This window comes from Glycine max, chromosome 15 (assembly GCF_000004515.6).
Source record: "Glycine max cultivar Williams 82 chromosome 15, Glycine_max_v4.0, whole genome shotgun sequence".
In the NCBI taxonomy this organism is placed as follows: Eukaryota; Viridiplantae; Streptophyta; class Magnoliopsida; order Fabales; family Fabaceae; genus Glycine; species Glycine max.
In genome coordinates this window covers 23,009,854-23,031,355 of record NC_038251.2, presented here as the reverse complement: position 1 = coordinate 23,031,355, position 21,502 = coordinate 23,009,854, and the positions used below count along the sequence as shown (strand labels likewise).

General features: G+C 38.5%; 2 protein-coding genes across 4 annotated transcripts; one reads left to right on the top strand and one right to left on the bottom strand.

Moving 5' to 3' along the window:
* Positions 1-1,746: 1,746 nt before the first annotated feature.
* LOC100777673 (p21-activated protein kinase-interacting protein 1-like) lies at positions 1,747-14,208 on the bottom strand. Of its 3 annotated transcripts, XM_041009561.1 has the most exons (5): positions 13,411-14,208; positions 5,711-6,002; positions 4,750-4,835; positions 3,958-4,062; positions 1,747-2,146 (listed from the first exon to the last, which is right to left on the bottom strand). In XM_041009561.1, exons 1-5 carry the CDS (start codon positions 14,047-14,049, stop codon positions 2,129-2,131), a joined length of 1,140 nt encoding a protein of 379 aa, XP_040865495.1. In that variant the 5' UTR covers positions 14,050-14,208; the 3' UTR covers positions 1,747-2,128. The 3 variants fall into 3 exon arrangements, with proteins under 3 accessions (XP_040865495.1, XP_006597930.1, XP_006597932.1); XM_006597867.4 differs by lacking the exon at positions 3,958-4,062 and having other exon boundaries at positions 1,747-2,141; positions 13,411-14,205; XM_006597869.4 differs by lacking the exon at positions 3,958-4,062 and having other exon boundaries at positions 13,411-14,204.
* Positions 14,209-15,639: 1,431 nt separating this feature from the next.
* On the top strand, positions 15,640-16,368 carry LOC102663153 (uncharacterized). The gene is made up of 2 exons (XM_006598388.1): positions 15,640-15,915; positions 16,009-16,368. The coding sequence occupies exons 1-2, from the start codon at positions 15,640-15,642 to the stop codon at positions 16,366-16,368; spliced, it is 636 nt and encodes a 211-aa protein (XP_006598451.1).
* The last annotated feature ends 5,134 nt before the right edge of the window (positions 16,369-21,502 follow it).

Sequence of the window (21,502 nt, the reverse complement as noted above, 5' to 3'; positions counted from 1 at the left end):
AAGACACAAATATGTTTTAACTTACATCCTAGGTCTTTCAATGACTCTCTTTGACCCAAGAGAAGCTTCACATTAGGATCCATAGGAGTATCACCAGGATGACAATCAAGCATGCTGATCTTGGTTAAGATATCAGAGCATACTTTTGTTGGGAAATGGCAATGCTAGAGGACGATCCAACAACTTCAATCCCTAAGAAGTAATTGAGCGGACCCGTGTCTTTAGTCTGAAATTGACTACGGAGATGAGATTTGAGGCGAAGAATACCCTCAGAATCATTGCCAGTAATGGCAATATCATCAACATAGACAATAAAGTATATGCAACGACTAGATAGAGAATGGATGAAAAACACCGAGTGATCAGCCTCACAACATGTCATTCCAAACTGAAGCAAGGCAAAGCTAAAACGGTCAAACCATGCACGAGAAGCTGACTTCAAACCATAAAGAGAACAACGAAATCGGTAAACCAATCGATAGTCACCTAAAGCATTAAAATCAGGAGGTTGATCCATATAAACTTCTTGCAACTCACCATGTAAGAAGGCATTTTGATGTCCAGGTAGTGAAATTGCCACTGTTGAATGGCAGCCATAGCAAGAAAGAGATGCACATAAGCGATTTTGGCCATAGGAGAAAATGTGTTCCTGTAGTCAAGACCAAAAAATTGAGTGTATCTTTTGGCCACCAAGTGAGCCTTATAGCAATCAATACTGCTATCTAGTTTGATGTTCACTATACAAACCCAACGACAATGCACAATGGTCTTGCCAGTAGGTAATGGGACAAGTTCCTAAGTGTCGCTGGTGTCTAAAGAAGTCATTTCCTCCAACATTGTCTGGTACATGCGTGGATCAGCCATGACTTCACCTATAGACTTAGGGATAAACACATAATCCAAAGAATAAACAAAAGAGAAATAGGAGGGAGATAAACAATTATAATCAAGAGAAAAGGCATATAAAGGATTAGGGTTGCAATAAGGTTGAATACCTTTTCTAAGAGCAATGGGAATGTCAAGTATATGTGACACTGATGAAGGGACAGTTGGAGCAGAATATGATTCTAGAGAATTAGGAGATGGCACCACTAGTGGAAGTTGTGGACGTCTGTGGTTAGCGGAGGTGTACCAGGAGCAACAATTGGGTTGGCACAATAGGTGGAACACTAGGGTGAACCTCCAAAGGAATATCTTCAACAGTGGAACTAGAGAGGGAAAAATGCATAATCTCAAAGAAGGTAATATCAACAGACACAATATACTTTTGAAGTTAAGGACAACAACAACAATAACCTTTTTGAAGATGAGAGTAATAAAAGAAAAGACACTTTATGGACCTAACAAAAAGCTTATCTTTACCTAGTGTAAGATCAGGGACATAACAAGTGCAACCAAAGACACAGAGAGATAGAGGGACAAATGGACAGTGTATAGAGGCTATTTAAGGTACAAGATGGAATAAGGGACTTGATTTCCAAGAACAAATGAAGGAATGTGGTTGATCAAGTAAAATGTTGTAAGAAGTGCATCACCCCAAAAACAATGTTAGATATTATAGTGAAGGATAAGAGTTCGAGTTGTTTCAACTAAATGACGATTTTTTCTTTTAACGTGTGTGGGCACATGAGGTCTCACAAAGAATTCCCTGAGGTTAGAACAGAGCAAAAATGGGAGGAAAAATATTCACAGGCATTATCAAAACACCAAATTGATTTTGAATTTCATGTGCAAAATCTTGAAAAATGAAAAACACATCACATCTTTTCATTAAGAAAACCCAGGTACATTTTAAAAAAAAATCATCAATAAAGGTAACAAAATAGAAATAGCCCAGGGTTAAATAAACACAACTAAGACCCCAAATATCAGAGTGAACTAAAGCAAAAGGTGACGCAACATGTTTATTGACATGAGGACTACAAGTATGACAGACATGTTTGCCTAACAAATACGACTCACACTGAAGGGACTTAATGATAGAAACACTGGGAACTAAAAGGTGTAGTTTGTTAAGACTAGGATGGTGGAGATGCTAATGAGCAAGTTCTGGAGAGATAGTGGAGACGCAGGCCACCAGTGGTGAAAGTTAGTACAATCCCCTTGACTTATGTCCTGCACCAATCATCTATCCAATGCGCCTATCCTGTACAAGAAGGAAACAATTAACAAACAAAACAAAATAGTCAAGAGTGAAAATGAGTTTGCTAATTGAGATTAAATTAAAAGGACGACTAAGAACAAATAAGATAGAATTTAGGGATAAGTTAAGAAGTAGGTGGGTTTGTCTGATGCCACAAACTGCGATCCGAGAGCCATTTGCCAGTGTAACAAAGGGCAGAGAATTTGAAAAGGACAAATAAGAGAAAAGGGTTCGATTACCATTCATATGATTGGAGGCACTATAGTCAAGGATCTAGGATGTGAGACAAATGGACTAAGATGGAGGCTACATGATTACCAAACTAAGCCACAACAGTAACAGGTGGTTGGGCTATTTGAAGTTGAACCAATTCATTGTACACAAAAACAAAAATAGTAACATTTGCAATTAAGTCAGGAGAGGTGACTTGAGCCACATTCATTGACTTCACTTGATCACAAGCCTTGTTGTGACATTCGGCTTCAATATGACCATAAATGTTGCAATAATTGCAACGAATAGAATGTCGTTGACCACCACAACCTTTGTCTCATCCACCACGATTAGAAGAATGGGAGACAAGAGTAAAGGAATCTCCAGTTTGTGCAAAGGATGATTCAAAGGCGCGCAGAGTGGAGAAGCGAAGTAGTTGTTCACTAACTGTATCATAAGAAGGAACTGGTTGCGCTACTTGTCAAACGTATCTGCATCACTCATAAAGGGCATGAGAGTGTTCCGCAATTAAATATTCAAGCTTATCAAGGTAGGTTGCATATCCATGTTCATCAAGGAGGTTGTGACATTGTAGAGGCAATGGGCATCATTGGAATGGACCTTCTTAGCCTTATTCCATATCTCATAACAAGTAAGAAAAGCCTGAAATTGTTGTTGAAGATTAGGACCAAGAGTGAACCAGAGAAAATTACACAATGAAGAATCAATTGCTTCCCACGGGATTGTTCTGAGGTGGGAATATCCTTCACCTAAGTTGTCAAGTGACCAGCACAACCTTAGCCTTGGAACCAAAGCTCAACAACAACGGCCCATGTATTGTAGTTGGTTGTCTCGGTTAATTTTTCACATGGAATCAACGATACATAAGTGAAAGTCATAATGGAGGAAGTGGAAGCAAGATTGGAAGCATCCATGATAAAAGTAGGAACCAAACAAGGCTAAACAAAAATAGAAAAGGTGGCCAATCAACACTAGTCATGGCCAAATAGGGTCAAACAGAACCAAACGAGAGCAAAACGAGCCAAACAAGAACAAAACATGGACCAAACAGGTGCACCGGAGTATAGGAAGGGTGGCGAGGAGGATTGCTAATGTGTATGTCGAAATCGGCATCACGCGTCGATCTAGTGAAGACGCATGAGCATCACGTGCAGGGAATGCAATGGCATGTGGGGCAATAAACGACGACGGGACTTGTAGTGTTGGGTTTGCCATAGGAAGACAATCCTAGTGGTGTGATCACAGCGACGAAAGGAGGTCGCACTAACAATGGGGAAGGGCTCATACCAGTTGCGATACTATCCACACGACAAAAGGCAAGGGTTACGACTAGAGAAAAAAAAAGGAGGGGGAGAAAAAAACCTAAACTACTAATACCATGTAAGTAAAGGAATTTACTGTGTTCTAGGTTATTCACCACACACAATGCTGACCATAATTGATACATAAACAGGAAACTTGATAATGAATAATAAAGAACGAAATCCCTAATTTTAGCTATACAATTAAAACATATCAATGATATTAAAAACGTATATTTCACACTTGCCAAGACACCAAATGAAGCTGAATGGAAGTACCATTAAGGTAGACACAAGTTTGGAAGGATTTTGGCATGTCAAGGCTTGCAAAACTAAGTATGAGAGCTGATGGGCTTGCAAGTTTTGTGTTGGTATCCCAAGCCACTTGCAAAGAATAAAACACAGCAAAATTAAACTTTAAAATGTAGAAGAAAATGTTCTGCACCATTTCCTTTCTTAAAGGCTTGAACTTCCATGATGGCTAATTTGCACTAAATAAATCGCACTACACTTCATATACTATGTGAATAACGTAATGTAAAATTTTCACTTAAGCATCTTAATGTAGGTCAAAGGCCTACTAAAACAATGGCAAACTCTTACTCTGGGACCTTGATAAATTAATGTGATTTCCACATGAAATGAAAATTCATCGTATATAATAATAATGGACCAAACGAGAATAAGATATTGTATAGATGAAAAATTATAAGTGCATGAACTTTTCCTGTTTCAAACTTTTATAATACTTGTTCAAAAATAGGCCACATGCCAAACTGAAGTATGGACAAAATTTGCGAGGGTAACAACACGATAAAGACTCACAGCAACATATAGTAGTTGGGTGTAATGAGGGGAGCAAGGGATAGGGAGGGTTATCAGTATCATAATCCTGCAACTGATGGATAGAATCAACTTGGTCAAACCAGCAATCGAATTGATTTCTCAACACAATGGGAAGTTAGTCAAGGCCTCCAAAGGGTGTCAAAACCACTTTTGTCAATAAGCAAAATGGTTTTCTCAAGAATGCCATCTAGAAAGCTATTAAACTTCAATTGTTTGATCCTCTACCTTTGATTTACTCTTTCCAGACAGGGCACGCTGTTGTTTGACCACCTTCGATTTACTTTTTCCATCCTGGGGTCGTTGTCGTTTGACTGTAGAAAGAAAATTAATAAATATAATATCAAAGTAAAGGACCAATAAGCATAGAACTACAACTAGCCACTAGTAAAATTGTTCCATAAACTAAAATCTGATCATCGAAGTTGGGATAAAATGAAATGAATAGGGAAGAGAATTCTCTAAACTTCAAAGTCAAACCAATGCTACATTTTTGTAAAATATAACATATTGGCCTGTTTGTTAAGTTATATTATATTTAGCAGCTATTTTAGACAAACTTTCTCAAAGATTTCAAAGGTTTGGATCCCTCTTGAGAGGGTTTCCCTCCTGTTATCATTATTCCTCTAATTTATGTAAGAATGGAATGATACTCTAAAAAAGCTTCATCTTTTGCCTACTCTCTAGTAACACCAAGGTACTAACAGCACCATTCTGCCCCAAAGCTGAAGATGTCCCCAGCCCTTTTAGTGAAGACATTCAAAAGCACATGTTAAGATTATATATTACAACAGCAAAGTTCATAGCTTAGGCTCAAGGTAACCTCATAGATTAGATATATTTTCATACTTAATATTCGTTATAAGCACAAGCCAGCAATTTTAATTTCTGGTGCACAGTAAGGAAATGCACATTTTTTAACAAAATTATTAATTACATGAACTACTGTGATAAAATGATTTTCTGTGAATTTAGTTGTGAATCATTTAAGTATTTAGGTGAGAATGTGAGGAACCAATAAACAAGGTTGTTACTTGAAAAAAAAAATCTATAATTTATTGGTTTTCTAAAGTGAAAAACATTAAGTCAAACTATCATGTAGACAAAAAATGCAGTGTAGGGCACTTTGATGGGAAATTGTAAATAAAGAACAGATGTTACAGTTCTCTATTTAGTATTTTCAACTTACATTTCAAAGATGATCCAGCAAGGCACGTCAGTCTTGACCGCGTGTTATGTTCAGTTAGTGGCTTCTCTCTAGCAGCCATTCGAACATCCCAGACTCGTATAATGCCATCAGATGACGCAGATGCCACTAGGTAAGGGTCATCATCCCCTGTAGCACCATCACTCTCTGTGAGTGCAACAATACCTTTCACACGGGCAGTATGTGCTTCTTCCAAGCAATATGCAATTTTTCCAGTCTTAATGTCCCATGCTGTGATATTTCGGTCCTCCCCACCAGTATAAAGAAGTCCATTCTGCAACATAGAAAAATTATAATTGTAAAACAAAATCAGTATTAATTGATTCATAACAACAAAAATACTGAGTCCCCTGTGTAGTCGTTGAATTAGTAATATTCCAACTATAAGCCCTAACTTCCTTAAATAAACAAATTCTAGTAATATCTGATCATACGAGTGAAACTGGCTAGCTGGAAAAAAAATGTATACTGGTGGAAAAACCATGTTCATACCATTACCAGTTCCATCACCAATATAATATACCTCCCAACAAATATTTTCATAAATAGAAGATTAATATTACAATGACCTTCACATGTATGCAAGCAACAAAACTGACAGGATTCAGCTGAACTCAGTTAATAACCTACATGGAGTCAATGATAATACTGTGGAAGAAAATTGGATACAAATTTGATTAAACCAGAAAATGAGAGAGGGTAGACAGCGAGAGAGAGGGAGAGGTAGTGTGAGAGGGCGACTTCGAGGGAGACACCGGGAGTGTGAGAGACCAGGACGTGTAAGGAGCTGGAGCAGTGCCCATGGAGATCACAGTCAACACAGGAGCTTTGCAGAGAAAGGGGACGCGGGCCACGAGGAAGACAGTAGGCCCATTATCAACGAAGGAGAATGGGTTGAAGTAACCCATAGGAGGAACAAGACCAAGGCAGCTAGCAGAATCCAATCAAGACCCAAAAACCATCAACGGCCCGATAGAACAGTAACTTGGAGAAACAAGGCAGATGTAACAACTTTCTACTTCTGTAGATTCCCTGCATGGGTAAGTGAGAAGGATTTAGGGCAGACCTTCCAAAGATGGGGCAAGGTGTGGGAGGTGTTCATCCCTAAATCCAAAAACAAGGAGGGCCATAGATTCGGCTTTGTGTGGTTTAAGGAGGTTGAAGATGAACTGGGACAGGAAAGACAGCTTGATAACAACATTTTCTTTGGAAGGACGAAAATGTTCGTTAATCGGCCCAAATTCCAAAGGGGTAGGGTGGCTACCAAGAACCATAACGATAATTCTATACATGGCAATGCCAATATACAAGGTGTGGACAGACGCAGCCAAGGAGCTTTTAAAACAAACGTTAATGGTGGAAGACTTCGGTCTTATGCCGAGGTGGTTAGAGTGGCGTCACTAGAAGTTAGTATCCTATGCAACCAGAAGTCAGTCTTTCCTCAAGCACCAAAGGACGTAAGGAGACCAGTGGCCTTCAACACAAACATGGAGCAGAAGGAATGACTACAGACGGCTTGGGTGGGGCGCTTAAAAAACAGAGGCATGTTTGAGAGGGTCGAGGAGGAATTGAAATGGGTGATTGACTCTGATGTTACCCCTTGTTATTGGGGTGATGATTGGGTCATTCTCCATGACCTGGAAGATTCTAAGGCCAGCCAGCTTCTGTACGAGGAGACGAGGAATGGGTCCACACCCATCCTGGACCTTCAAAAATGGTCCAAGGATATCCGACCAACGCACAGGTTGGCGTGGGTCCTCCTGTGGGGCTTACCGCTGACTGCTTGGGAGCCAGAGTATATGGGAAAGGTGGTGGCGAAAATTGGTGACATGGTGGAGGTCCACGAAATGGTGGAACAGCGGCGGCGTATCGACGTGGCAAAAATCCTCATCAGGACGAAGATGAGGCCGGGGATTCAAACAGAGTTGACGGTGGTCATTGATGGAGTTGAAAGCCTCCTTCACGTGGTCGAAGACATGAGTGGAGTGGGAGAGATGCAGCGTATGAAGCAAACGGCCACCTGGCTTCCACCATCTCCGTTCTCGACGGAGCCAAACAGCCCTGCCACTGCCAGAGTTGAGACCCTCGGGGTTGATTCTACGTGCGATTTCTCGGACGGCATTCCCAACGACGGTGACGGAGGCTACTCCATCAACGGGAAGCAACCCCAATCCTTCCAAACGCGCAGGGACCAATGGATACAAACCAATGGTCGACGATGCTTGGACCGGTCCTTCACCGACATTGCTGACGTGGACCACCCACAGGACGACAACACTTTCTCGAACAACTACACGACCGTTGAAGCTGTTGTGCCCAACAAAATCAACAATGGTCAAACGTTGTTAAAGAGGAATGCTTTAAATGTTATGTTTCAAGGGGACAGGAGAGATATTATCCTTTTAGATGAAAAACCACCAAGCAGGCCCCTTGGAACACAGGAGGGTCAGCAGAGTTACCCTCTTGAGGAAACTTGCGTAGGTGTAGCTCGAGTCTCAGAAGGGCAGCAGGAGAAGTAGAACCCGAAAGTAGCAAGTGTGCCACCTCTCTCTGGCCAGGTCGAAAACATGGGTGTTATATCCCTATGCCAATCTGATCTGTGCTTGGAAAAAGAGGATGTGGGCCTCAGACCTCTAGGCCCAAACCCTGATGTTGCTACTAGATACTATGTTAGAAGAAAGGAACGTGTGGGGTATACAGGGCAGGCCCAAACCAATCTAAAACCAGACGTGGACCCTCTAACACATCCTAAAGTGACTCCTTTTTACAAGGGGAACCTCAACAATGGCCATACCACTAAAGCCTCTAACCTGGTCCAAAATAGTAACTATCAGGACAATAATCTTGGCCAACCCAACTCTCATACCCTGGAAAAACAGTGTGCTTTAGCAAAAGAAATGAGTCTGACCCATGGGGAGGATATTCAAAGAATGATGCTTGATATGGAAAAGAGGGATAACAAGGTAGCAGCTGAGTTGGGAATTAAATATGTTCAATCATGATCATTCTCTCCTATAATTCTAGAGGTTTGGGCAGGGGAATTAAGTGGGCTGCCATTAGGAGTCTCAATATGAAGCATAAGGTGGATCTCGTGTGTATTCAAGAAACAAAAAAGGATTCTTTTGATAAACTTATCTGTCAATCTATGTGGGGAGATTCCTCTGTATCATGGGATTTTGTTCCTTCAATCCAAGCATCAGGGGGCTTGCTGTGTCTGTGGAATAATTCTGCATTTCAGGTAGAGAGGAGGGTCAAAGGGAGGAATTTCCTAATGCTGGAAGGGAAGTGGGCAAAAGATAATCAGTGGCTGCACATTGTTAATGTCTATGCCCCTTGTGACCTAGCTGGGAAAAGAACCTTGTGGGATGAGTTGAGGCACCTCAAGGTTTCTGATCCTAACGGCTTATGGTGTTTCCTTGGGGACTTTAACACCATCAAGAGCCAGCATGAGAATTAGCTCATCTCAAAGGAATGCTGCCACCTCAGATATCTCAGAGTTCAATGATTGGATATCTGAGATGGAGCTTCAAGATATCAGATGCTATGGTAGCAGCTTTACTTGGTTCAGGCCCAATGACAGTGCCAAAAGTAGGCTTGACAGATTTTTGGTGTCTGATCCGTGGTTATGTATGTGGCCCGATACCTCTCAGCATGTCCTCCAAAGGGACTTCTCTGACCACTGTCCAATCATCTTGAAGACAAAGATGGTGGACTGGGATCCTAAGCCTTTTCGGGTTGTGGATTGGTGGCTTAAGCATAAAGGTTACCATTCAATGGTCAAAGAGGCCTAGAGTGCAGATCAGCAGGGTGGGTGGGGAGGCATTGCCCTTAAAAACAAGTTGAGGAATTTAAGATTCTCTATAAAACAGTGGTGTAAGGATAAGGGGGATATTAAAGCCATCAGGATTCAGAACCTGAAGCAGAAATTAAGTGATTTGGAGACCTTAGCTTCCCATAGAACTCTATCTGATAATGAAGTTAAGGCCAAGAGAGCCTTGCAACAAGAGCTGTGGGATACTTCTATTGCTTATGAATCCTTGCTGAGGCAGAAGTCTAGGGCTAAGTGGATCAAGGAAGGTGATAGCAACTCAGCCTACTTTCACAAGATGATAAATTTCAGAAGAAGCTCAAATGCTGTCCATGGAATTCTTATTGATGGTGCTTGGGTGCAGCAGCCTAATCTTGTTAAGAATGAAGCTATTAACTTCTTTCTTGAGAGGTTCACTGAACAGAATCCTTCTAGACCTACCTTTGATGGGGTATACTTTCCCACAATTGATCAGAACCAAACACTGGAGTTGACTACTCCTTTTTCTGATCTAGAACTCAAAGAGGCTGTTTGGAGTTGTGGTGGAGATAAATGCCCGGGGCCAGATGACTTTAATTTTAACTTTATTAAGGAGTTTTGGGGGCTGCTCAAACCTGATTTCAAAAGATTTGTGGATGAATTCCATGCTCATGCAAGTTTCCCTAGAGGAAGCAATGCCTCTTTTGTGGCCCTTATTCCTAAGATATCCCAACCTCAGTCCTTAAATGAGTACAGGCCCATTTCTCTCATTGGCTGCATGTATAAATAATAGCTAAACTCTTGGCAAACAGGCTGAGACTAGTGCTGCCCGGATTAATTGATGAAAGGCAGTCAGCTTTCATAAAGAATAGGCATATTCTTCATGGAATTCTGATCCTCAATGAAGTAGTGGATGAAACTATTAAGAGAAAGAAGCCTCCTATGATCTTTAAAGTGGACTTTGAAAAAGCCTATGATTCAGTATCTTGGTCTTTTTTGGACTACATGCTGGAAAGATTAGGATTTTGCCTTAAATGGAGAAACTGGATTTCTGCCTGCCTTCACTCAGCTACCATCTTAGTCTTAGTAAATGGGAGTCCTACAAAGGCAAGGGGATCCTCTAGCCCCTTTGCTTTTTAATATAGTGGCTGAGGGACTTACTGGTATGATGAGAGAGGCACTTAACAAAAACCTCTATAGAAGCTTTTTGGTTGGGAAACAGAATGTGCCTATAAATATCTTGCAATATGCTGATGATACAGTCTTTGTTGGTGAGGCTTCTTGGGAGAATATTCTTGTCTTGAAGTCCATGCTTAGAGGCTTTGAAATGGCTTCAGGTTTGAAGATTAATTTTGCCAAAAGTCAATTTGGGGTTGTTGGGGTGCAGGCCAATTGGGTCCAGGCAGCAGCTGATTTTCTGAATTGTAGGCAGATGGACACCCCTTTTCATTACTTGGGTATGCCTATTGGAGTTAAACCTTCGAGCAGGATGGTCTGGGAGCCTATGATTACCAAGTTTGAAGCTAAACTCTCCAAGTGGAATCAGAAAAACTTATCAATGGGTGGCAAGGTCACCTTGATAAAGTCTGTTCTGAATGCACTCCCTATTTACCTCTTATCTTTCTTCAAGATACCCCAAAGAATTGTTGATAAGCTGGTGTCTCTCCAAAGGAACTTCATGTGGGGGGGGTAACCATCACCATAAGAGAATTTCATGGGTAAAGTGGGATGTGGTTTGCCTCCCAAAGAGTGAGGGGGGCTTGGGGATTAAGGATCTGTCCAAATTCAATGCAGCCTTGAGGGGTAGGTGGATTTGGGACCTAGCCTCTAACCACAATCAGCTTTGGGGCAGAGTTTTAATCTCCAAATGTGGAGGGTGGTCAGACTTGCAGTGGGGCAGAGATAAAGGGTGGCATTCCCAATGGTGGAAGGATCTTAGAAAGCTCTATCATCAGCCTGACTTCAACATCATCCAGCAGAACATGGTTTGGAAGGTTGGCTGTGGGGATAAAATAAAGTTTTGGCAGGATACTTGGCTGGGTGAGGGTTGTAACCTTCAGCAAAAGTATAATCCTCTCTTCCTAATCAGCAGACAACAGAATCTCCCCATTTCTAAAATGGGGAAGTTTTCTCAGAATTTATGGAATTGGGATCTTAAGTGGAGAAGGAATCTGTTTGACCATGAGAATGAGTTAGCAATAGCCTTCATGGATGACATCTCTGCTATATCTATTCAGCATCATTCGCAGGACACCATGTTTTGGAAAGTTGAACCTAATGGTCTCTACTCTACTAAGTCAGCTTATAGGCTCTTGATGTCCTTCATCAGCCTTGTTCCACATAGGAGGATTTTCCAGAGTTTATGGAAGCTGAAAATCCCCCCCAAGGGCTAGGGTCTTCTCTTGGAGGTTGCTTTGGGATAGGCTCCCCACCAGGGCCAATTTGCTCAGGAGAAATGTGCCTATTCAGGATACTTTATGTCCTCTATGTGGTAGTCATCAGGAGGAGGCTGGACATCTTTTCTTCCACTGCAATATGACTAGGGGTTTGTGGTGGGAATCCATGAAATGGATTCAGGTTATTGGTGCTCTTTCAGCTGACCCTGCTAGTCACTTTATCCAATTCTGTGATGGTTTTGGTGCAGGGAGAAAGCACAGTAGGTGGTGTGGGTGGTGGATTGCCTTAACTCTTACCATTTGGCAGCACAGGAACTCCTTGCTTTTTAAGGGCACCCCTTTTGACCCTCACAAAGTGATGGATGATGCTTTATTTCTTGCTTGGTCTTGGTTAAAAGCTAGAGAGAAAGGATTCAATACTCAATTTAACCATTGGTCAACCAATCTTTCGGAGTCCTTTGGTTAATTTATTGTGTCTTCCTTTTGTGGTGGGGTCTGTTGGGTTTATGCTTTGTTGGGTTCTGTTTTTGGAAGGTGGCACCCTAGGTGTCTTGTATTTGATCTTTCAGTACCTCTGGTACTGATCTGTTTTATTAATAATATTATATTTTTGCCTTCCAAAAAAAAAAAAAAATGCAAGCAACAACACAACACTGATCATCCTTTTTTGATGGCAATGTGAGGAAATATTGTATAGGCATTGCATATATAACACATGTTATCTCAAATCCAAAACTTCCTTAATACCAGTGGTGTCTATATTATAAATATCCAGGTCATTGACTCATCATTAATCCATACAACAAAGCATTTGATTGTAGTTTAAGATGCAACAAGCACACCTACATAACGTAACAACTAACATCAATCAGAAATGTCAGCACCAATCTTTTCCATCATCCTTTTTCATCAAAATCAACGGTTATCAATTCCTCATCCGAAACTAATTATGAGCCTAACTTTTTTTTCTACAACATAAACCAAATACATTATTAACAGTTAACACAAATCACAACAAAGAAACAGAGAACATAAAAAAAAATAATAAGACTGACACCCCTTTGAGGTTAACAACCCTCGAGGTTTCCTGAGATTGCACACAAACCCAGCATTTTAACATTTACAACATCTCTTATAGGAGTACACAAGGCAACGATTTTCAAACAATCAAGGGGTTAGTATAATGTACCAGGCGATCTAAATGTAATGTTTTTCAAACAATTAATATGGCTAGTGTAGGGATAGAAACAATGAGTTGGATTGAGAGAAATTTCTCAAAACCTCAATGGAGTTTTTTTATCGACAACTGTTAGTTGTCAGTTTTATTGGTTAAAGGGAGAAGGAGAGAAATCGTGGGTTCGAATCCTCCCACTCACAAAAACTAACAAATTAACAACTAATAATGGTCTTTCAAAAAAAAAAATAGTTTGGTTACTTGGTGTTCGATAAGTCCACAACTCTACTTGATAATTCGAAAAACACAGTGAAGAAGCACAAACCTTAGCAGGTGTAGCACAGAGAACAGGCTTTGGGCATTCCAATTCGAACAGAATCCTCGCATCCTCGGTCTGGTGGACGGAGACCTTCTCCTTCACCGCCATGAAGAACTGATCCCCAGAGGCATCAAACTTGACCAGACTCGCCTCCTTGCCTAGGCGCAGGCAGCAGTTCCGGCGCCCCCGGACGAGATTCACCACGGCGAGGCACTCGTCGCGGCCGACAGTGAGGGCCCGCTCGCCGGAGGGGTGGAGGGCGAGGTCATTGATGGCGGAATTGCGGTGGACGGAGAGCGTCGTGAGGTGGACAAAGCCGTCGGCGTCGAAGATGGAGAGGTTGCCGCTGGCGTCGGCGGAGACGAGGTTGCGGGGGAAGGGGAGGTGGGGAGGGGCGTAGAAGGAGAGGGCGGTGACGGTGGCTGAGTGGGTGTGGAGGGAGCCGAGGGAGGCGGCGGCGGCGAGGTCATAAAGCTGGATGGTGTCGTCCTCGCCGCCGGAGGCCACGACGGGGCCGGAGACGGCGACGGACTTGATGGAGGAGAGATGGGAAGGGTAAGAAAAAAGAGGGTTTAGGGTTTGGGAATTGGAGCGAAGGGTGAAGCCCCAGATGAATTTCTCGTATGAACCCGCTACCAAACTCATCCTTGATCTGTATAAGTCACTCGTCGTTCTCGTTTTGTATCTCTAGTACACTAAAACCCTAGCTAGGGTTTAAAACCACTATCAAATCCGTCGTGGCACTTTCAAAGAGGGATTAGGGGTTTGGAGTTTTTTTTTTGGGACATCTTCTTCTAAGATAATCTAATTTTAGACATGATCAAGCATTAAATATACATTTCTTTTAGTAAAAATAAACATGATTTATAACATGGTTTATCACATATGGAAAGATTAACTCTCTTCCCCTTGACTTTGAGACATGATCAAACATTAAATATAAATATTTTTTCCTGTAAAAATGAATATAGTTTACTACATTCTGAAAGACTAACTTCCTTCCAATTGACTCAACCTATTAGTGGAGTTTTTGGAGTTTTAACTAAACCAATATTCTTTCTACACCATTTACATTTCTTCAACACCTAACATTTTTTAAAATTTCAAGTTTATCCTTTTTTACTTTTTTTTCTTTGTTCCTTCCTTTTTGTTTTCTTCTTACAACATTCACTATTGTTTTTTTGTTGGTTGAGTTCCTCGTTTCGTGTTGTATTTAGTTTTTTACATCTATCATATGTGTCATATGGATTAGTAATTCGCAAGAAATGTACAAATTTGGTTCATAAGGATTGTCAATTTGTATAGTTCTTATGAATTGTCAATCTGTATGAATCATATGGATTGTCAATCCATATAAATTAAAAAAATAATAAAAATTTGGTTGTAATGTATTTTTTTTATAAATTTAGTTATATTATTTTAATATATTTGTATAAATATTATTACATTAAATAGTTTATTCAAGTGTATAAAATATGAAAATTTAGATATAAATTATTATAAATATGCTTATCAATTTCAATGTAATATATTAGTATATGTAGTAAAAAAAATAATTAAATTGTGTCATAGCATATCTTAAAAAAACATATTTATTGATATATCTACATAAATATTTTTGTCTAGTGTAGAAGATTTTAAAATAAAGTTCAACATTGAAGTTTTTTAAAATAAATACTTATTTATAAATGATTAAAATTAATTTAAAATGATAACAATTCATATATTTTATTAAGAGATAAATTATTATCATATGCATATAGAGGTATGAATTATATGTCAATCCATATAGGCTATATGTATGAAATTTCATTAGTTTGTCATTAAATTTTTTTAATGTTTTATTAAGATGGATGAAGATTAACGGATATATGAAAGTATAATATCTGAAGAAATTAATATGAATGAAGACAATGGAGAATAACTTGGTGTGTTTGGAAATATTGATTGTTCTGATGTCTTCAATACTTCTCAGATATTGATATGATTTTGTATTTTGTTAAAGTAAGTAAATGAATGTCCTAAGAAGACTAAACATGCATTATTCCTTTTGTAGGTGTTTGCTATCCATGAGAACGTATTGCAATAGACTCGTACTATTGCATATGATATTGATTTTGTGGTTGTGATAATAAGGTCAGACACATCAACTGGAAAGAGAGGAAGGACCTCATTTGTTTTAATTGGTTCTGAGACGAGTGAAAAATAAAGAAATACAAGAAATATTTAGTATGAATGGTAACTGTCAGTAGAAAATGTGGATGTCCCTTGAAGCTGGGAGCAAAACCAGTGTTGGGAGGTGAAGGGTGGATGGTGAACTTAATATGTGGGACTCATAATCATGCATTGGCTAAGTCATTTACTGGACATCCATATGTTGGTCGACTAATTGAGGATGAGAAGATTATTATTGGTGATATGATAAAGTCAATGATCAAACCAAAGAATATTCTTCTCACTTTGAAGGAGCATAATGCCAACAATTGTACAACAATGAAGCAAGTCTACAATGTAAGATATGCATATCATTCTTATATAAGAGGCAATAATAGTGAAATGCAACAATTAATGAAGCTACTTGAACGTGATTAGTATATTCATTAGCATAGACTGAAGGCTGAAGATGTTGTACGTGATATATTTTGGACACATCCGGATGCAGTAAAATTAAGCAATGCATGTCGTTTGGCATTCCTCATAGATAGTGCATACAAAACAAACATATACAAACTACCTTTACTTGACATTGTTGGTGTTACATCTACTGGGATGACATTTTCAGCTGCATTTGCCTATTTGAAGGGAGAACGTATAGACAATGTTGTATGGGCTCTTGAACGATTTAGAGGTATTTTTATGAGACGTGATTTGCATATGTATTTGCTTCCATCTGTTTCATTCCAGATCATTTCTGGGACATTGTGCGAGACTAAATTTGTCTCCTTTCTAAATTGGAACGGGTGATGCTGAGCACTTTTCCATCCTAAATCTCTCTAGTAATTTATTGATATATGCTTTTTGAAACAAGCCTAACAATCCTTGTGATCTATTTCAGAATATTTCTATCCCTATCACATAGCTTGCCTCACCTATATCCTTTATTTTAAAGTTACTAGAAAGAAACTTCTTAGTCTCATGAAGAAGACCAAGATCATTAGTCGCAAGCAATATATCATCAACATATAGGATTAGAAAAATAACCTTACTCCCACTGACCTGTAGATATATACATCGATCAACAATATTTTCCTTAAATCCAAAGGAAACAATGGTATCATTAAACTTTAAATACCATTGGCGGGAAGCTGGCTTAAGACTGTATATTGATTTCTTTAATTTGCACACCATGTGTTCCTTTCCTTCAATTGAGAACCTCATTGGTTGGTCTATATAAATATTTTCCTCTAAATCTCCATTAAGAAAGACAATTTTCACATCCATCTGATATAGCTCCAAGTCATAATGTGATGCAATCCTACCCCACAAGAGCATTGGATAGAACACTCCAAGAAAATTGGGCTAGAGATGCAAGAAAAGGCCTTAAGGTTCTCATGAGCCTTAGAGTAGATTTTGGGCTCATGGGCTAAGTATGAGCCCACTTATCTTTGTACATATTAGATTAAGGTTTCATTATTTTTGGGCCTTGTATTTAGGGCTCCATAATATAAGTAAGGTACCCTAGAAATGTAGGATTTTTCAGCCCTTGTATTTTAGGGCACCTAGACTAGTTTTTGTATTATGGGTAGTTTTATAATTTCACATGCATTAAGTGAATATTTGATGTGTGTGGTTGGAAATAAATTTAATTAAATTGGGAGAAGCCCAATCCAATTAAATTTTAGAGGGGGGGTGAGCATTTGCTTGCTACACCCTATTGCCACATCATATAGTCACATTTTGTGCATGTCTTTCATGCTTTACATGCCTCATGACACCTAAGCACACTTAGTGGAGAATCTTGGACTTGATCTTGGATTAGTGGGCTGAACCATAGCAAAAATTCACTAATCATAATTAGTGAAATTTTGGCTCCAAAATTTGGCTCCACAAATTCAATTTCAAATTCAAGTGAAATTTAAATAGAAATTCAAATTTCCTTCCAATTTTGTGTGACACTTAGGCTATAAATAGAGGTCATGTGTGCGCATTTTTTTCAACTTTGATGATTTGAAAATTAAACTTCAGATTTCAAAGCTTTTTTAGAGCACAAAATTTCGTGCTCTTCTCTTCCTCTCCCTTCATTCATCTCCTTCTTCCTCCAAGCTCTTATCCATGGCCTCCTATGGTGGTGAGCTTCTTCTAGACTCATCTTCTCCTTGAAGTGGCATCTCCTGTCTCTCTTCCTTCTCTATTGCACTACCATTCATCTTCCAAGAAGCAAAGGAATCCATTGATGAAGAAGATCCTAGGCCTACAAGCTCCAATGGAGCTTACATCATGTGGTATCAAGAGCATCTTCATCTAGGTGATGTTCTTTTGTTTCCTCTATCTTTTTGTTCGGTGAATTCTCTTTAATTCCTTGTTCTTCATCTTATTCTCCATGTATACGCTACATTGTCTTGTGGTTTGGTGCTGTTTAGAGTAGATTCAAAAAAAATAAACTGATTAAATCTTAGATCTACACTTGTTCTTGCATTTCTATGGTTCTAATTTTATAGATCTACTCTTGAATCATGTTTTTGTGTTGATTTTAGGTTCTATCATTTTTCATTCATAATATTCTTGTGCTGAAGCTTTAGATCTAAATTTTCTTCCAAAATATTGATTAGAAAAAAAAACACAAAAATCTAAGTGTAAATCACTTAATCCATGTTGCCTTAGAGTCATGTTTAGTCATAGTAATTGTCACATTATGTTCTAAGTTTGTGTTGAATTTTTATTTTGTTGATTGAATTCTAGATACATTTTTTTCATGTATTCTTGTCATTCTTAGCCTATCTTTTGAATTTTGAGTCTAATTTATGCATGTTATTTAGTTCATAACATGTTCTAAATCAATTCTTAGAAGTAGTCTTGTTGTTGAACTCTTTTTTTTTTTTTGTTTTCTAAGTTTCCTACATGATGCCTATGATGAAGTTGAGTTATGGTGCTGAGTTGTGGCTGGATTTGTGAATCAAAATAAGTCTGAAGCTCTCTTGAATTGTGTTATTCAAGATAATTGAGCATAAGTGATTGAGGCCGTACCCAAATCAGATAAACATTAAAAATGCAGTATCTAGGAAGTGATCCTAGGTCGTCTCCCAACGAGCAATGGTCAATCAAACATTCATAACAGATTGTAATAAAATAGTAACGAATGGGGGGGGGTGTTTGTTTTTTTTAATTAAACAGCAAGTAAATTTGAATTAGAAAATATCAGAATTAAAACACGTTGTTTGCCCTTGATTCACAAGCAAGTCTCTTATCCTAGGTTACGAGGATTTATCCTTTATCAGTTCAACCACTTAATCCAACCCTAAATTAAATTACTAAGCGAAATTTAACAGAAGGCATTCATTATGTGATTAAGCAACACATACACCAATTAATCATGAACGAAACTGATCATTAAACATGAACGTAACTTAAGCGCAGAGACAATTAATCAAGCACTAAGCATACATGGATTAATATCAACAAATACAGAGTAATTGGTGAAGAGGAAAAACTGAGCATAATGCAATAGTAATAATAAAACCTCAAAGAGAGTTGTGCTTGATCCTCAAGAGAAAACAACGCTGGAGACTTAGCCTTCCATTAATCAATAGCAAACAAAATTGTAGTAGAAAATAAAGAAAACTAGAATTATTCTCCAAAACAAAAAAAGCTAAAACGAAAGAGAGAGAGACTAAAACTAGAACCTTGGTGCTGTTATATAGTTCTCAGCCCCAAAGTTTACAAATCTATTTTAAGTCCAAGCCCATAAATAAAATAAAATCTAGATAAGATAAGATAAGACAAAATCTAGATAAGATAAGATAAGATAAGATCTAGATGAAATAATATCTTGATGAGATAAAATCTAAATATGATAAGATAAAATCTAGATGAAATAATATCTAGATGAGATAAAATCTAGATAAGATAAGATTTGGTAGAATAAAATTGTCTGCTCTCTTCAAGTCTAAGCCCAATTCCGGATTCAAGTCCAATTACTTATAATTCTCCTAAAATTAAATTAAAACACAAAATTAATCCAATAGGCCCAAATGATAAAACTGCATAATTAATTTTACAATTAAGGTTAATCAGTAATTAAAATGGTGACAAAAAGGGTTAAGAAATATGAGAAAATGATGACACATCAAATCCCCTCACACTTAGCCTTTTGCATTCCTGGGCAAAATCAAAAAACAAAGCAAGGGACAAATCCAGAGACATTAAAGAGAAGCAAACAGACATAACAACAATTACATATTTCTCAATGAATCTCAAGGAATGAAAAGAATGGGTAACATGCAACACCTAAAGAGTTAAAGAGTCAAGGTCGTCATGAAAATCATCCAAGCATCTCAAACATGGCAAGATAGTAAATCAGCTCAAGAATGAAAAGTGATAAAGCCTCACAAGATATGCACTCTATCTCTCAAGTGTCTAGGCTACTGTTTACTCTCAGAGCATCCATGAAAACAAACACCACATAGACTTGGCAAGACTCTAAAATTGACAACCACATCATAAGCACATGCACATGAGGATCAAAAGGTCTTTTAAGGTTGTAATGGGGCCAAGGACAAGGTAGATGAAAGTATGGGATGGTAGCTAAAACCCAAAGAAATAGAGGAGCAATGGGGAATAAGTGGGAAGTAAGAACAAGTAGTAAACCCTAAAACCAAAATTAAAAAGTAAATCCAAAACAAAATCAACCAAGTCTTCAAACCAAGACCTCATTTATTCAATTTCATCATTTTTTTTATTTATTTTTATTTTTATTTTTATTTTTATTTTTTGAATGTGAACAGTAGCAATTGAAAGCATTTGAAAAATAAAGCAACAATTAGGTAATATATGTATATACATCAAGCATGGCCAAAATACATCATCAAGCATGCCCAACAAAAACATATTATCCAATGAAACATACCCCCCCCCCCCCCTTCACACTTATTTCCAAAATAATTCCAAAGCTCCAAAATTCCTTAAGGGTAGAGTGAAATCATGGTTTTTCACTTAAGGCTTGTAATGAGCTTCAAAACAAAGAAAGGGAAACATAGGCTCAAAGGGGCTATCAAAGGAATTAATTCAAGGTAGGCTCATTTGGCTAGAGGCTTATAAGAACAAAATGCCTAAATCATCTCCCAACATGCATGTGAAGCAAGAAGTATCAACAAGAGTAAAGCCAAGGCTATTGTGCAAGCAATCAATGGGGCAAAACACACCGAATAAAATAGATAATGATGGCTCAAATTCTCACAAGGGTAAATCTATCACTTTCAATTCGAGCTTTCAAAACTAACTTGACATGTAGAGAAAAACAAGGATTAAATTCACAAAATGCCAAGAAACTCCTATTTCAAAAACAATTACCCATTACCTGTACATAACCTATAATTCAAAGAGAACATGCAATGTTGTACACAAAACATAAAACCAAAATAACAAAATTAACCTAGAAAACCTAACAAAATTAAACTAGAATACCCAACAAAATTAAAGAACAATCTTCTCCCCCCCCCCCCTCACACTTAAACAACACATTATCCTTAATGTAGCACAATCATAAGATCAAGAACAATCAAAGTAATCAATAAATTTGGACAAGTGCAATAAAAGTAAAGAAGGAGACAAAAAAAGAAAACTCCCTAAGTCATGGCGGAAGAGAAGTAGGGTGAAGTAAGGAGGTCTCCTCCACCACTACATCCACTAAGGAGGGATTTGTGAGGAATGGTTTCAGCCGGTGTCCATTGACCTTGAAGCCCTTATCTGTGGATTCACTTTTGATCTCCATTGTACCATAAGGAAAAAAATTAGTCACCACAAAAGGACCAATCCACTTTGACCTCAACTTACCACTCATGAGTCCGAGCCTAGAGTTATACAATAAAACTTGTTGTCCAACCACGAAGTCCTTCTTAGCTATGAAACTATCATGGAACTTCTTGGTCTTCTCCTTGAAGAA

What these genes read in the sequence shown, in the direction of transcription:
- LOC102663153 (XM_006598388.1), top strand. Translation starts at nt 15,640, where the DNA reads ATGGTAACTGTCAGTAGAAAATGTGGATGTCCCTTGAAGCTGGGAGCA. An exon ending in CAATGAAGCAAGTCTACAAT is followed by an intron (nt 15,916 to 16,008) that starts GTAAGATATGCA and finishes TATATTCATTAG; the next exon opens with CATAGACTGAAGGCTGAAGA.
- LOC100777673 (XM_041009561.1), bottom strand. Translation starts at nt 14,049, where the DNA reads ATGAGTTTGGTAGCGGGTTCATACGAGAAATTCATCTGGGGCTTCACC. An exon ending in TGCTGGATCATCTTTGAAAT is followed by an intron (nt 4,836 to 5,710) that starts GTAAGTTGAAAA and finishes TTCTTTCTACAG; the next exon opens with TCAAACGACAACGACCCCAG. An exon ending in CTGGAAAGAGTAAATCAAAG is followed by an intron (nt 4,063 to 4,749) that starts GTAGAGGATCAA and finishes ATTCTTTGCAAG; the next exon opens with TGGCTTGGGATACCAACACA.